Source organism: Argentina silus, assembly GCF_951799395.1.
Source record: "Argentina silus genome assembly, chromosome: 2".
In the NCBI taxonomy this organism is placed as follows: Eukaryota; Metazoa; Chordata; class Actinopteri; order Argentiniformes; family Argentinidae; genus Argentina; species Argentina silus.
The window spans coordinates 7,286,207-7,299,737 of record NC_139656.1 but is presented as its reverse complement, the minus strand read 5'-3'; the positions used below and the strand labels follow the sequence as shown (position 1 = coordinate 7,299,737).

Below are 13,531 nucleotides of genomic sequence, written 5' to 3'. Positions count from 1 at the left end.
TCTCAAGCATTGACTCAAGCATAAACTCAAGACAGCCCCAATATTCCTACAGATTTGAATATACTAACAAAATACAAGTATCAACATCAAAAGTACAGACACAAAATGCACATGTGTCATCTGATAAAACCATCATGTCAACGATGAAAATCCTCTACCACCTGCTAATGCTATGGAACCAACCCAATACCTTAGGAAGAGCTGAATGCAGTATGAGCACAATCACCTGTCACCTGTACTTATAGAGGCTCAGCCTACCCTGACTGGGCGTGAAGACAGAGCAGGACACAAGGGGGATGATATGGGAGTAGACGTAAAGTTTTGGTTTGGTGATAATGTTGCATTTAAACTGAAAACTTGTGGGATCTTCATCATTCCCAACTCTTCACCTCATGCTGCACTTACAGATATCTTGATAATGCTCAATTACAGTCTGCTATTAACCATGTATTTACTTTAGAGTGCATGGTGAAATGGTAATTACTTGACAATTACATGATAATAAAACCTCTTTGAGATTGTTGACATAAGCACAGCTACCATTTGGTTCTGCCAATTGTACAACACTCTCTGAAATACCTACCAGAAATGTAATGTTACACACAATGTAAATTCTAGCTGAAATTGGGAGATAAAATAGATCCATTGCCAAAATGGATTTGCAAAGAGAGGGCCCAGAATGGTTAGTTTCTAAACCCATCAGTACAATGTAACTATGGTTGTTAAGAAATACCCTATGTTTTTGAAAACGCAGCTATATGATTTAAAGAATGATTAAGCCTTGGTTTTGAATCAATGGCCATGCAGGGCCCAGAATCTTATTAGCATCAAGTATCAATGAAGTAGCATGAGGTAGAACTGACTTTATGGGCTAATAACATGGATTAAGAGTCATCAACTTATCCAAAAAAGTTAAAGGGGCACTTCACCGATTTCTTTACCTCAAGGTCCTCAGGAAGTAACACCCCATCTGTTATCAAGGCCCAGCCACAATTCAGCTCTGAACAAATGTTTCTTTTCTTCTTATCATTTTGACAATAGAACATACACAATCGCTGTTTTCACATATGTAGACACAGGTATATTTTAAATGTTTGTTATTCATATTGGTCCTGTTGTACCTATACACTAAATCCTCTGTGTCTATATATTTCTATGTTCTCTGTGTTGTAGATATTATGCTCATTTAGCATATACTGTATGGCTATACAAGCAAGTTTTAACCTTGATCAGGATGGATCTGTTGAGGGATTTCAAATAAGTTAAAACTATTGCGGACAGCTTTTGTTTGTTAAGTGTTCCCAGTAAAGGGATGTAGCATGGCAGGGGTCATTTTCCATAGGCTAAGAGTAAACAAACACGTCTCATCAGAGACCCAATTAGAACAGTGATAGACCTGAGGCTGAGTCATTACCTCACCTGTTTACTTGACACAGGCAGCCAGTTGACACTAGAACTGTTGTTCGATACATCATGCCACATAACAGATGTAGTGTGGGCCATTGTTTTTAGGCCTTGACCTAAAACCGCTCACATATGATACTGATATGCTACTTACAGCTGACTTTGTTGCTCTTTGAGCTTCAAAGTTTTCACCTTGGGATGGATTTGTTGAGAGATTCCAAATAAGTATTGCGTACAAGCACTTCAACCATTATGATAATTTCCTGAGAGCTTCTATAGAAACCACAGGTTTTACCTGGTACAATATGTGGCTTTACCTGTCCAGAGGGAGTTTGGAGGCCACTGCATGGGTGTCTGTATTGGTAGCACTGTAATTATTATCAACTAAACAGAGGCCCTAATAATGCGACCTAGAAGTGTGTATTAGTCTCAGAGGTGGTGGTGCAGGGAAGCCATTAGATCTCTGGACCTGGAAACTGTAAGAAATAAATCCCTAGGGAAGCCATACAGTACCATTGTGTCCATGAGGAGATACTATATTCAGATTTTGGCCTCAAGGTCCAAAGCACTGCTGTTTTCCTTCTTTGCCTGGCTTTGACTGATTGGCCCTGATTTGAGGGCAATGATGACAACCAGCAGCACTGTAAGTATAAAAAAAAATCGACTTCTATCCATTTTGGTCACAAATGCTAGCAATTAGCGGTTTGTGACAGTGGCTAGATAAACATGTGGATTAAAGTCTGTATTTGACCATGGACTACTATCAGGTTACGGAACCAAATATGTGATTTTGTAATTTCGGTAAACTATCTCTTTAAGATAATGAGTCATCATACCATTACTGTGCATGTGCTTCTCTTAGCTATTTTAAACCATGTTTGTATTTGTTCTCTTCTATGTGTTACATAGGTGACATTCACATTACATTCAAGCATATGTATGTCAAGTGCTTTAAGATTTGATTAAAGATATTATAAAGGTTATATCACTATTTGGTATAAAGTGATTCAATACAATCAAGTCATGGACAATTACATCTAAGAACATCATTTTATTATTACGATACTATTTTTTGACAGTATCTGAATCAGTCTGTTCCTGATCTCTTTGGTCTTCAGACAGTAGACGATGGGGTTGATCAGAGAGGGCAACAGTGTGGCAACAATCAGTACGGCATTACGCTCTGTCAGATTCAGTCTCAGGCCGACCCTTGTTAACAACACAGAAACACACTTGGGAGCATAGTAAGATGATACCACAATGATGTGACTTAGACAGGTGTTGAACACCCGTGCTCTGCTCTCATTGTTCGGCAGTCTAACTACTGTGTAGATGATCTTCAAATAGGACAGAATTATCAATGGAAACTGCCCTACAATCAGCCACAGACCCAAAATAGTGGGGATTAGGAAATAGGGTTCAGGGTTGACGCAGGCAGCCCTTACCATGGCAGCATAGTCACAGAATGCATATCTAATGATGGGCTGGCAGTAGGGGAGGTTATCAGCTGTGACTGTCACTCTTCCCACGCACCCAATAGCTATTAGCCAAGAGACTATGATCAACACAAAGGTGCGTGGGTTTGTCAGAATGCTGGTGTATCTCAGAGGGCTGCTGATGGCTATGGTTCGGTCCAAAGCCATCAGAGTCAGAGCAAGAGACTCTGTGTTGTCCCCTAGGTGGTAGATGAACATGTGTGAGATACAGGAGTAGTAGGAGATGGTTTTATGCTCGACCAGCAGCACAGAGATCATAGTGGTGCTGGCACTAGTGGTGAACATGATGTCCACCACTGCCAGGTTACAGATGAGCAGGTACATGGGTGTGTGCAGGCGTCTGTCCGTCACAATGATGCAGATGTTGGTGCCACTGCCCAGCAGAACCAGGACGTAGGTAATGAGGATGAGGAATCCCAGGAGCTTCTGGTGGGGAAGGTGGTCGAAGCCTGTGATGGTAAACTCCTCCACATTTTTCCATGTGAAATTTACTAAAGACATTCTCAAGCATTGACTCAAGCATAAACTCAAGACAGCCCCAATATTTCTACAGATTTGAATATACTAACAAAATACAAGTATCAACATCAAAAGTACAGACACAAAATGCACATGTGTCATCTGATAAAACCATCATGTCAACGATGAAAATCCTCTACCACCTGCTAATGCTATGGAACCAACCCAATACCTTAGGAAGAGCTGAATGCAGTATGAGCACAATCACCTGTACTTATAGAGGCTCAGCCTACCCTGACTGGGCGTGAAGACAGAGCAGGACACCAGGGGGATGATATGGGAGTAGACGTAAAGTTTTGGTTTGGTGATAATGTTGCATTTAAACTGAAAACTTGTGGGATCTTCATCATTCCCAACTCTTCACCTCATGCTGCACTTACAGATATCTTGATAATGCTCAATTACAGTCTGCTATTAACCATGTATTTACTTTAGACTGCATGGTGAAATGGTAATTACTTGACAATTACATGATAATAAAACCTCTTTGAGATTGTTGACATAAGCACAGCTACCATTTGGTTCTGCCAATTGTACAACACTCTCTGAAATACCTACCAGAAATGTAATGTTACACACAATGTAAGTTCTAGCTGAAATTGGGAGATAAAAAATTGGGAGATAAAATAGATCCATTACCAAAATGGATTTGCAAAGAGAGGACCCAGAATGGTTTGTTTCTAAACCTATCAGTACAATGTAACTATGGTTGTTAAGAAATACCCTATGTTTTTCAAAAAGCAGCTATTATATGATTTCATGAATGATTAAGCCTTGGTTTTGAATCAATGGCCATGCAGGGCCCAGAATCTTAGAAGTATCAAGTATCAATGAAGTAGCATGGGAAGAAAGAAAGAAATCCCTAGGGAAGCCATACAGTACCATTGTGTCCATGAGAAGATACTGTACCTCATAGTCATTAAATTTTGGCCTCAAGGTCCAAAGCACTGCTGTTTTCCTTCTTTGCCTGGCTTTGACTGATTGGCCCTGATTTGAGGGCAATGATGACAACCACCAGCACTGTAAATTTTTAGATTTTTCTGCTTACCCTGCCACTTCATAGTGTTGCCCACAAAAAAGATACAAAGGCCAAATCTACATTTAAGTCAAACCAAATTAGTTGCCAATTACAGTGCCAGTGGACATTGATCCATCATTTGGGATAAGATGTCCCTGATAACTTCAGGAGTAGGGAATGGAGGATTAAAGCCTTTACCCATGACTATTGTTCCCTTTTGGTGTCCTTTCAAGGGTCAAATCATCCTTGAGTCCCCCTCCTATTCTACAGTGTTGGTGGCTTATAAATACTGTTGCAATGACCCAGTACCTCAGTATGTCATGTAGGAGTGTTCTGTTGACAATGCTAGCCCCATTGGAGAGCTTTCATTTAGCATGGATGCTGTGTCTTTAATTAACAAACTGTAACAACAAAGGGATTTCATTTTTGTTTTTAGTGTAGGGTTAGGATTGTATTTTTAGGTATTTTATCTTATTAATATATCTCATGCTTTTGTTTGTGCAGGCCAATGCTTGAGAATGTCTTTAGTAAATTTCACTGGGCAGAATGTGGAGGAGTTTGCCATCATAGGCTTTGACCAACTTTCCCAACAGAAGCTCCTGGGCTTCCTCATTCTCTTTACTTACTTCCTGGTTCTGCTTTACTTACTGTCCTGAATCTGACAGAGCGTAATGCCATACTGATTGTTGCCACACTATTGCCCTCTCTGATCAACCCTATAGTCTACTGCCTGAGGACCAAAGAAATCAGAAAGAGACTGATTTACGACGTCATTAGGTCATGTATTTCAAAGAAAGTTTAACCAAAAAGCTTTTAGACATTGCGTCAAATGTGCAGCCCCGCTTAAAACCACAGCTTTGGCTAACTACAAGTGTATCCATAAACATGTTGACTTATCTCCCCCCCTCTCTCTTCCTCCCCCCATCCCTCTTTCCATGATAGACTGTTTACACCAGTGAGTTAATGAGCTGTAGAGATGGCATTATTCTCGCAGGTCTGCTCTGCTGGAACTGTCATTCTCTACAGAGTTTCAAAACAGTGTGTCAACAAACACACCCTCATTAGAATCCTAATTAGTCTCTCTCCTCAACTGAGGAGCTGTGTGCTGACAACTCATAATGTGAGTCAAGAGCAGCACAGTAATGGTGACAATGACGCAATTGTTATTCATCAAGGGGTCTATTCTGCTTTCCTTGTGTGCCTTTTACGAACTTCTGGCTCTGCACTTTCCAAGATTTGGTATTCCCATTTTGGAAAGGTGTGCATGTATCTCGCCAAATAGGCGTTCCGTTCTTTGTGCACTTGGAAAATCACACCTTCTGCCTCAAAATCTCACAGTTCTCGTGGTGAAACTTGGGCATGTGGGGAAAAGTGTTCTTGAGGGGGATCTTCGAAGAAGTGCAACATGTTCGTGTCCTCTTTATCATTTCAATAAACCATAGGATTGCATGGATTTCAATTAAATGATCTTGACCACAGGCACAGAAAGATGTATATGCTTACAAAATAATGTTTCATCCATAGGGCATATCAATTCATTCATCCATATCAATCATTCGTGACGCTGTCTATGGTGCTATTGCGTTTTCGAAATCAGTGGTGGAAACATTGCCAAAGTAAGCCTCAAACTGTCAGAATTGCCATGGAGCATTTAAGTGTTTGCAAATATTGTAACATTTGTTCTTGAGAGTAACTTTGGTGAAACAGTCATCACACATTCTAAATTGACTTCCATCGGCTGTGCATATGATCGCAACACAGGAGTTCCAATATCCATGGTATAGCACACCCTCCCTCTCATGTTTTATTGTGAAGAGGAGGGCTTGCGAGTAAGAATTGAATTGTATTGTCAAAAACTCTCCTGTATTCCAGTACATACAGTAACTGGTCGGCAACCCATCCTATAGATGGTCACAAATCATTGTATATGATTGCTTTAAATCAATATTGTCAGACTATATTTTGTTCAGTAAGGCCATTTTTACAACAGCATTGTCACAAAGTGGGAACACAGAAAGTGGCAGTGAACAACCCTCATGATCTCATGTCATTCTAAGAATAGCCTACAGAGAAAGTGTGTTTCTTAAGCTCTGGCTATGAGGCATTTTCCTCCTGTCCCATCCATCCTGTCTCTCCTATAAACAATAGGCTATTGCCTGTAGGCTGGAATGGAAACTAAACGGTATGCTATATTTGTTTATATTTATATGTAGCATTGCTCTGTGTATTGCCCAGCAGCTTCACAATGGTAATAGGGGTTTTCTATATTCACCCTGTCTTTTTCCGGAGTGTCTTTAATCTCTTACCAGACTAGTCAACTACACACCTAATAGTGGGTGGACATTTCAATGGTGTTTTGGACCCATTTATGGATAGGCACTCACCCACTCCACTACTGTGTTGAATAACTTGATCGGATCAATGAATCTTGTAGACATATGGAGACTGCAGCACCCCACTGATAGAGATTACTCTTTTTTTCACAAGTGCATAAATCATATACAAGGACAGATTATTTCATCACTGACTATAAATTAAAATCCAATATCACCTCTTCCAACTATCACAATATTCTAATCTTTCAATCATTGCCCAATCACATTGTCAATTGATTTTGGTGGGGAAAAAAATCACAGTACAGTTGGCGTTTCAACCCAGCTCTGCTTAATGATGCACATTTCCATCAGCGACTCTCCACCTTTGTCACAGAATATTAGTGTCAGTTTAAATGATACTGAGGATGTGTCTGACTCAACCCTATGGGAAGTCTTTAAAGCTGTTATGCGTGTACATATAATATGTCAGGTCAGAAAGCTTATGTTCAGTATAGGCATTCCCTAAGTAAAGATGCCATAGTTATCTTATTACCTGCTATGAGTCATGTTATAAGTCAGTCTAATGTAGGTGTATTCCTGTTGCTTAAGAAGAGGGGATATGCTATGTCTGTGTTATATTGTGTTACTGCTTGTAAACGGTAGGGGGAGGTGTGAGTTGGAGTGGTAGGTGTAGGGGGAGGTGTGAGTTGGAGTGGTAGGTGTAGGGGGAGGTGTGAGTTGGAGTGGTAGGTGTAGGGGGAGGTGTGAGTTGGAGTGGTAGGTGTAGGGGGAGGTGTGAGTTGGAGTGGTAGGTGTAGGGGGAGGTGTGAGTTGGAGTGGTAGGTGTAGGGGGAGGTGTGAGTTGGAGTGGTAGGTGTAGGGGGAGGTGTGAGTTGGAGTGGTAGGTGTAGGGGGAGGTGTGAGTTGGAGTGGTAGGTGTAGGGGGAGGTGTGAGTTGGAGTGGTAGATGTAGGGGGAGGTGTGAGTTGGAGTGGTAGGTGTAGGGGGAGGTGTGAGTTGGAGTGGTAGGTGTAGGGGTATGTGAAGAAGAGTGTGGGGCAGGTACGCAGGTGAGTGTAAAAGAGTACTTAAGGTATACTTTTCCTTGTGTTATTGTAGTAACACCAAAGCTCTCCATACATATTTTCTATTAAGTAGATTATGCATATTTTCCTGTAATCTGTACAGTATACAATGTTTAAGATATTGTCCTGTTTGATTTGATACCCTATCAAAGATATGCACGGTATGATTTAATTAGTAACTGGCACAGAGCGTTCAGGCGATGATGTATGCAACATTGGTCATTCCATGTTTTAGGGAATAGTGTAGGTTAACTGTTAGGTGTGAGTCTAGCTGGGCCGAGGTACTGCATCTCTAACAGAACACTTGGTTTGGCTTCTGATCGGCTGAAACACAGTGGAGGACTGCCGTGATCTCCAGTGATCGTTTATTTCTTTATTTGATCGTGAAGACAGAGAGAAGAAATTCAGTGTAATGTCCTACGCCTGCATCGGCTACGCCTTGGCTAAGATATCCACAACCTCGGACAGACTCCATGGGAACCTGCATGGCTTACCTGATATTAGTGGCCATCTACTACCTGCCTATCATTATCACATTCACCTTTGGCTCGGCCATCAACGCCAACGCCAGGATCATTAATCTGTCTCTATCCTCTATCATTCCTCCTATGTTGAACCCCATCATGTACGTACTGAAGACAGAGGAGTTCACGGAGTCTGTCAAAAAGCTGTTAAAAACAGTCAAAGGAGTCATATCACCACCTATAAATCACTACATGGCATAGGGCCAAAGTATATCACTGAAATGCTTCCACTACACAAGCCTTCTAGACCACTAAGATCATCTGAGAACAATCTGTTAATGGTTCCCAGAGTAAATACAAAACATGGGAAAGCAGGATTTAGTTACTATACAACAAATAGCTGGAATAAACTTTAAAAAGATTTAAGACTTGCCCCAACTCTGACCACTTTTAAATCAAGGCTAAAAACATTCATGTTCACTTTAGCTTTCTGCTAAATCTTAAATACATTGCACTTTTACTATAATGCATTTTTTAGCTTTTTAATTTTTGCACTTTTAACTACATTGCACTACTTTTTACTATAATGCTTTTTTAAAAATTCTTTTTTTTAACTTTTGCACTTTTATAACTTTACTCTTTTATTATTACATTTTATTATTTCATTTTATTGTATGACATGTTTTTATGTGAAGCACTTTGAGTCTGCCTCGTGTATGAAATATGCTATATAAATAAAGTTGCCTTGCCTTGCCCAAAGAAATAAACCTTTCATTTTGAAACATTTTTGGCCTAGGGATGTGTTGAAAAGATAAGGTCCTGTAGTCTACATTATCTGGACACACTTTTACCACGAAAAAACATTTCACATAGAACCTTAGTTTTCCCTAGGTGCAAATCTGTTTCTCCTCACTAATAATAAGACTGCTGGAGCACATCACCAGCTCAACATAATTGAGTCTGCACCTTATTATTTTCTGTATTGGTTCATTCTCTTTTTGGTAATTTGGTAATTCTCTTTTTCCCTGTGGTGAGGTTCTCTTATAAGCCCCTAAGGGTTTATCACCTCATCTGCACACTTTTTAGACTTTGTTTTTTATTCTAACTGTTTGTCTTTCACTTGTCTTTTTTCTGCAAATGAATAAAACTAAACTAAAACTAATGCTGCACACTTATATGTCCCATTTGTAACATTGCATAATGACATGAGATGAGACTGCATTTTCATCATTATTGATGACTACATTTTCATCATTAAGAGGACTCCATGACCCATGAGAACACAGTCTCTTCTTCCAAGTTTTACCTTCATGGATTCTACAACATCCCTCATGTTAAGGACTATTATGTGTTCCTGTGCTTGGTATACACTGTGACTGTTGTGGGAAACTCCTTGATTATGGGGATGATTTACCTGGAAAGGACCCTCCACACAGCCAAGTACATTGCTGTCTTTAACCTGGCTCTGACAGACCTAGGAGGAAACACTGCTCTGTTTCCTAAACCTTCCTTTTTGAGCAGCAGCATCTACTATGAGGCCTGCTTGAGTAACATGTTCTTTGTTTTTTTTCATCCATGGCTGCAATAATAGTAGTGCTGTGGGGATTCTCCCGGGCATTAATTACATCCACTATGGGCATTGTATACCATCTCTCCTTCTGTGGGTCCCTTGTGGTAAAGAGCATCTTCTGTGATTATGGACCCACGTATAAACTGTCCTGAAATGACTCGTCCCTGAATAACATAATTGCCTGGGTCTGTTTTTATTGTGATTATCTGTGCTCCTGTAATATGAATAACCCTCACACATTTAAGCATTGCTATTGCATTGATAAGGATTGCATCAGGAGAGGAGAGGCTTAAAGCCCTAAAAACCTGTACATCTCATCTGATTCTGGTGGCCATGTTCTATATGCCATTGGTGGGGACTAACATAGTTGCAGTGACCACTACTATCCACCCTAATGCCAGGACCATCAACGAATTTATGACAAATACCATGTATACCTGGTTGAGACCAGGCTTTCCTAGTTCAGAAAGTAGCTACAAACGCGTTTTTACGCCTTGCGACACGTCAAACTATTTTCTTCCATTTTCCGTGATTTGGAGGTATGGCTACGTGAGACTAGTTTACATTCAATGAATCTCTCCTTTTTGTGTGTGATTGTTAAAGAGAGTAGCTGTAATTGTGAGAGTTAACAATGATATTAGAATCCTTCCCTGGGTGATCGCCTTTGAATTTGTGTGAAGGAAACTGAACATCTCCTCTCTAACACATTGACAATACTGCCATCCAGTGGTTAACGCCTAACAACACTAGGGACTCAGCACTCAAACACAAAACAAAAGAGATCAGTATTTCAAAACTAAAAAATAATTCCTGAAAATGTCTATATATTGCAGTGATGTAAAAATGTGTTCATTATAACAAGGTGTGTTGACAGAAGTTGAAAACATATCACACTAGGCCTACAGTGATCAATGAGTTTTATTATGTACAATAAATACAAACTAAATAAATTAGTCCAATCCAGCGAATACAGAAACTGAGGATGCACCCCGTCTTGATTTGCATTACAGACAGATTCAGGTTGAAGACTTGAAATAATGCTGTGGTATTTGATACACACAAGCATCAAACTGAATGCTTGATATGATAGATTGCATCTACCATGATTATTCAGTCCAAAAGAATAACAAAACAGACAAGTTCAGAGAGTAGTGTGGGTATACTGCCATGTCTTTTAGACATGTAGACCAAGTGTCTGTGTCCCTCTCTAAACAGACTCTGTGGCCGCTTGTCTCTGCTTCATCAGCTGTTCTTTTCGTGCATTCTGGAATGTCATCATGCAGTCTTTGAAGGTTTGGACTTGCGTCTGGCACTTGCGCCAGTCCTGGTTTTCTGCCATGCACTCCTGCACGGCGTAGTGTAGCTGAGCACAGCCCGTCCGGGTTATCATCTGGTCCAAAGGGTCATCCTCGTCCTCGCTCCGGCTGCGGTCATGAGGTGATGAGGACGCCATTCAACATCTATGTCTGGAATGAGATAAAAGATTAGACTATAGGTTATGTTATATCGGAGACCAGGAAGAGTGATGGGAGTCATCTTGTACATTCATTTTAATGAGGTCCATCCAGCGTGCCAAGGTTGTATCCAAGAGAATCTCAAGCAACTCCATGTATATCATGTGGCAATGTCATTACAGACCCATGTAGACAACACGTTGTCCCTGTACTTACTAATAATAACAACTTTGCAAGGAAAGAAAATTAGCTAACATTGAGTCCGTCATACAGAGTACACAGCAAGTTGCTATATAGGAGACTATGAGATATATATGCCAGTCAATAAGATAATAATAGCAAGTAACTGACAACTGTTATCCGTCCTCTTTCTTTCAAGCAGTAGCTAGCTTACCTTGAACTTTAACTCTTGACTTTTATTAACCAACCATAACTTGATCAACGGGGGATAATGTTGTGGCACGGACTGGGGTTGTAACATCTAAATGTGTACAGTATACCTGGGACCCGCTTTACGTTCGTTCCGCGGGTGGATTTGTTGTCTCCTCTGGATCGCTACTACATATGTTTCTTGTTGTAAAACCCCCACTAATTTACAAAAGCTGTATTATTACGTATTAGCCTATTTTTTTCAGGCTATAGCTCAGTTAAAAAGATATGAAATAGCTATGGTCTGAGCTTCAGTACATCTGAGCTCCAGTAGCCTACACTTGTGAATACCAACACACACTTGGGGGCAGTATTGTACAATCTATAACTACTTCAGCAAGGCAAACTATACTGCAGCCACTTAAAGACACGTTTTAAAGGGAAAATTGTGAATCATAAATTCGATTCCTAGGCTTCATAATCAATCAATCTACCGATCAATGAATTATAGCACATCTATTTGTACAACCATCACATTTTGCTTGAGAATTGAATGACCCATGATTTAAGAACTGAAGTCTACATGTCACCATAATAATTGAATCATTCTTGTTGTGCATAAACACCATCCTGTGGATTAAACCAGGGGAGGCTGGTGGAGGTAGAAATTGGAGGATGTGCTCATTGTAATGCGTGGAATGTAATGAAGAATTCCTCATTCCATTCTGTGCATTACAATGAGCCCGTCCTCCGATTTCTACCTCCAACAGCCTCCACTGGATTAAGCCTGTATGATTCTGCAGGCCCTGAGGGACAGAACATTCCTATTTGCCCTTGCCATTTCATTAGTGGCTTATTTAGAGAATAAACAACAGATAAAATGAAGAATGAAAATGAATAACCCATGGGGACTGCGGTTGTTAGTTTGTCCCTGTCTACCATTATAATAGAAAGGATGAAGTCCATAATAGCTCTCTCCAACCACATGTTATTTTGATTGAACTTTAGCCTTTACCATAACCTAACCTCATCCCCAGGAGACCCTGGATGAAGAACAGAAAGCCCATTGCAGAACTCCACAGTCCTGATTACAGCACATGCACACACGTGCACACATGAACACACACACACAGTCTCATAACAGTGTAGAATGTAGATTCAGATTTATCTTTAAAATGACATTTTCAAGACTACTGATAGTGAAACTATAATTTAATGTCAGAAAATTCTTATCAACTCGAGAATGAAGTGCAGCTTGTTTTCTCCAGCACCCGCAGAAGAAGGTAACTATTACTATTAACTATTACGATACTCTGTAGCTATTTTGAGGTGTGAAAGTAGCACTTTAAGTGGCCAAGATGACAGACAGGTTGTCAGACTGAGATGGCGTTGCTTTAGAAGAACAGGCCAGTGTCTCGACATGTCAGCAGATCAGCACCTTTTCTCAAGCATAGGGCAGCATTAAATATTTAGAATGCTGAGCTTGCAGTTTTGAACTGACATTTGGATGAGCAGCTGCCTATTATCTCATAGTCTCCCTTAAACAGTTTACTCCAAAAGTAAAACAAATTCAAGACACTTTTACTTTTACGTTTACTTTTTGGTTACAGAGAATGACTATTAGTGGGTGCCCCTGACATTGTTTTTATCCTAAACACACAGAGGAATTGTTGTATAGTAGGATTAATATTGAGTTCTTCTAATAGAAACCCCGTTGTCACACCCATCATGGTTTATTGAAATCACAGCCATTGTGTGTTTTTCATGACTTAAATGTAAAACAAAAGTAATAAAATAAATATTATCAGACTGGAATGACATTTTCGCTATCAGAGAG

The 13,531-nt window shown here is 40.1% G+C and overlaps 3 protein-coding genes across 3 annotated transcripts; 1 reads left to right on the top strand and 2 right to left on the bottom strand.

Annotated features, from left to right (window-relative positions):
- Positions 1 to 2,450: 2,450 nt before the first annotated feature.
- Positions 2,451 to 3,401, bottom strand: LOC310822530 (olfactory receptor 10G4-like; the record flags this gene model as incomplete). Its single annotated transcript, XM_083694898.1, has 1 exon — positions 2,451 to 3,401. One exon carries the CDS (start codon positions 3,399 to 3,401, stop codon positions 2,451 to 2,453), a length of 951 nt encoding a protein of 316 aa, XP_083551024.1.
- Positions 3,402 to 9,568: 6,167 nt separating this feature from the next.
- Positions 9,569 to 10,481, top strand: LOC310822522 (olfactory receptor 2M3-like; the record flags this gene model as incomplete). The annotated part of the gene is given in 5 exon segments (XM_083694886.1): positions 9,569 to 9,862; positions 10,024 to 10,059; positions 10,061 to 10,093; positions 10,097 to 10,302; positions 10,475 to 10,481. Coding segments are annotated over 5 exon segments (576 nt in total).
- Positions 10,482 to 10,779: 298 nt separating this feature from the next.
- coa4 (cytochrome c oxidase assembly factor 4 homolog) lies at positions 10,780 to 11,791 on the bottom strand. The gene is made up of 2 exons (XM_083691751.1): positions 11,720 to 11,791; positions 10,780 to 11,337 (listed from the first exon to the last, which is right to left on the bottom strand). Exon 2 carries the CDS (start codon positions 11,322 to 11,324, stop codon positions 11,079 to 11,081), a length of 246 nt encoding a protein of 81 aa, XP_083547877.1. The 5' UTR covers positions 11,325 to 11,337; positions 11,720 to 11,791; the 3' UTR covers positions 10,780 to 11,078.
- Positions 11,792 to 13,531: the final 1,740 nt, after the last annotated feature.

Coding starts and splice junctions, on each gene's coding strand:
- coa4 (XM_083691751.1), bottom strand. CDS start 11,324: ATGGCGTCCTCATCACCTCATGACCGCAGCCGGAGCGAGGACGAGGAT.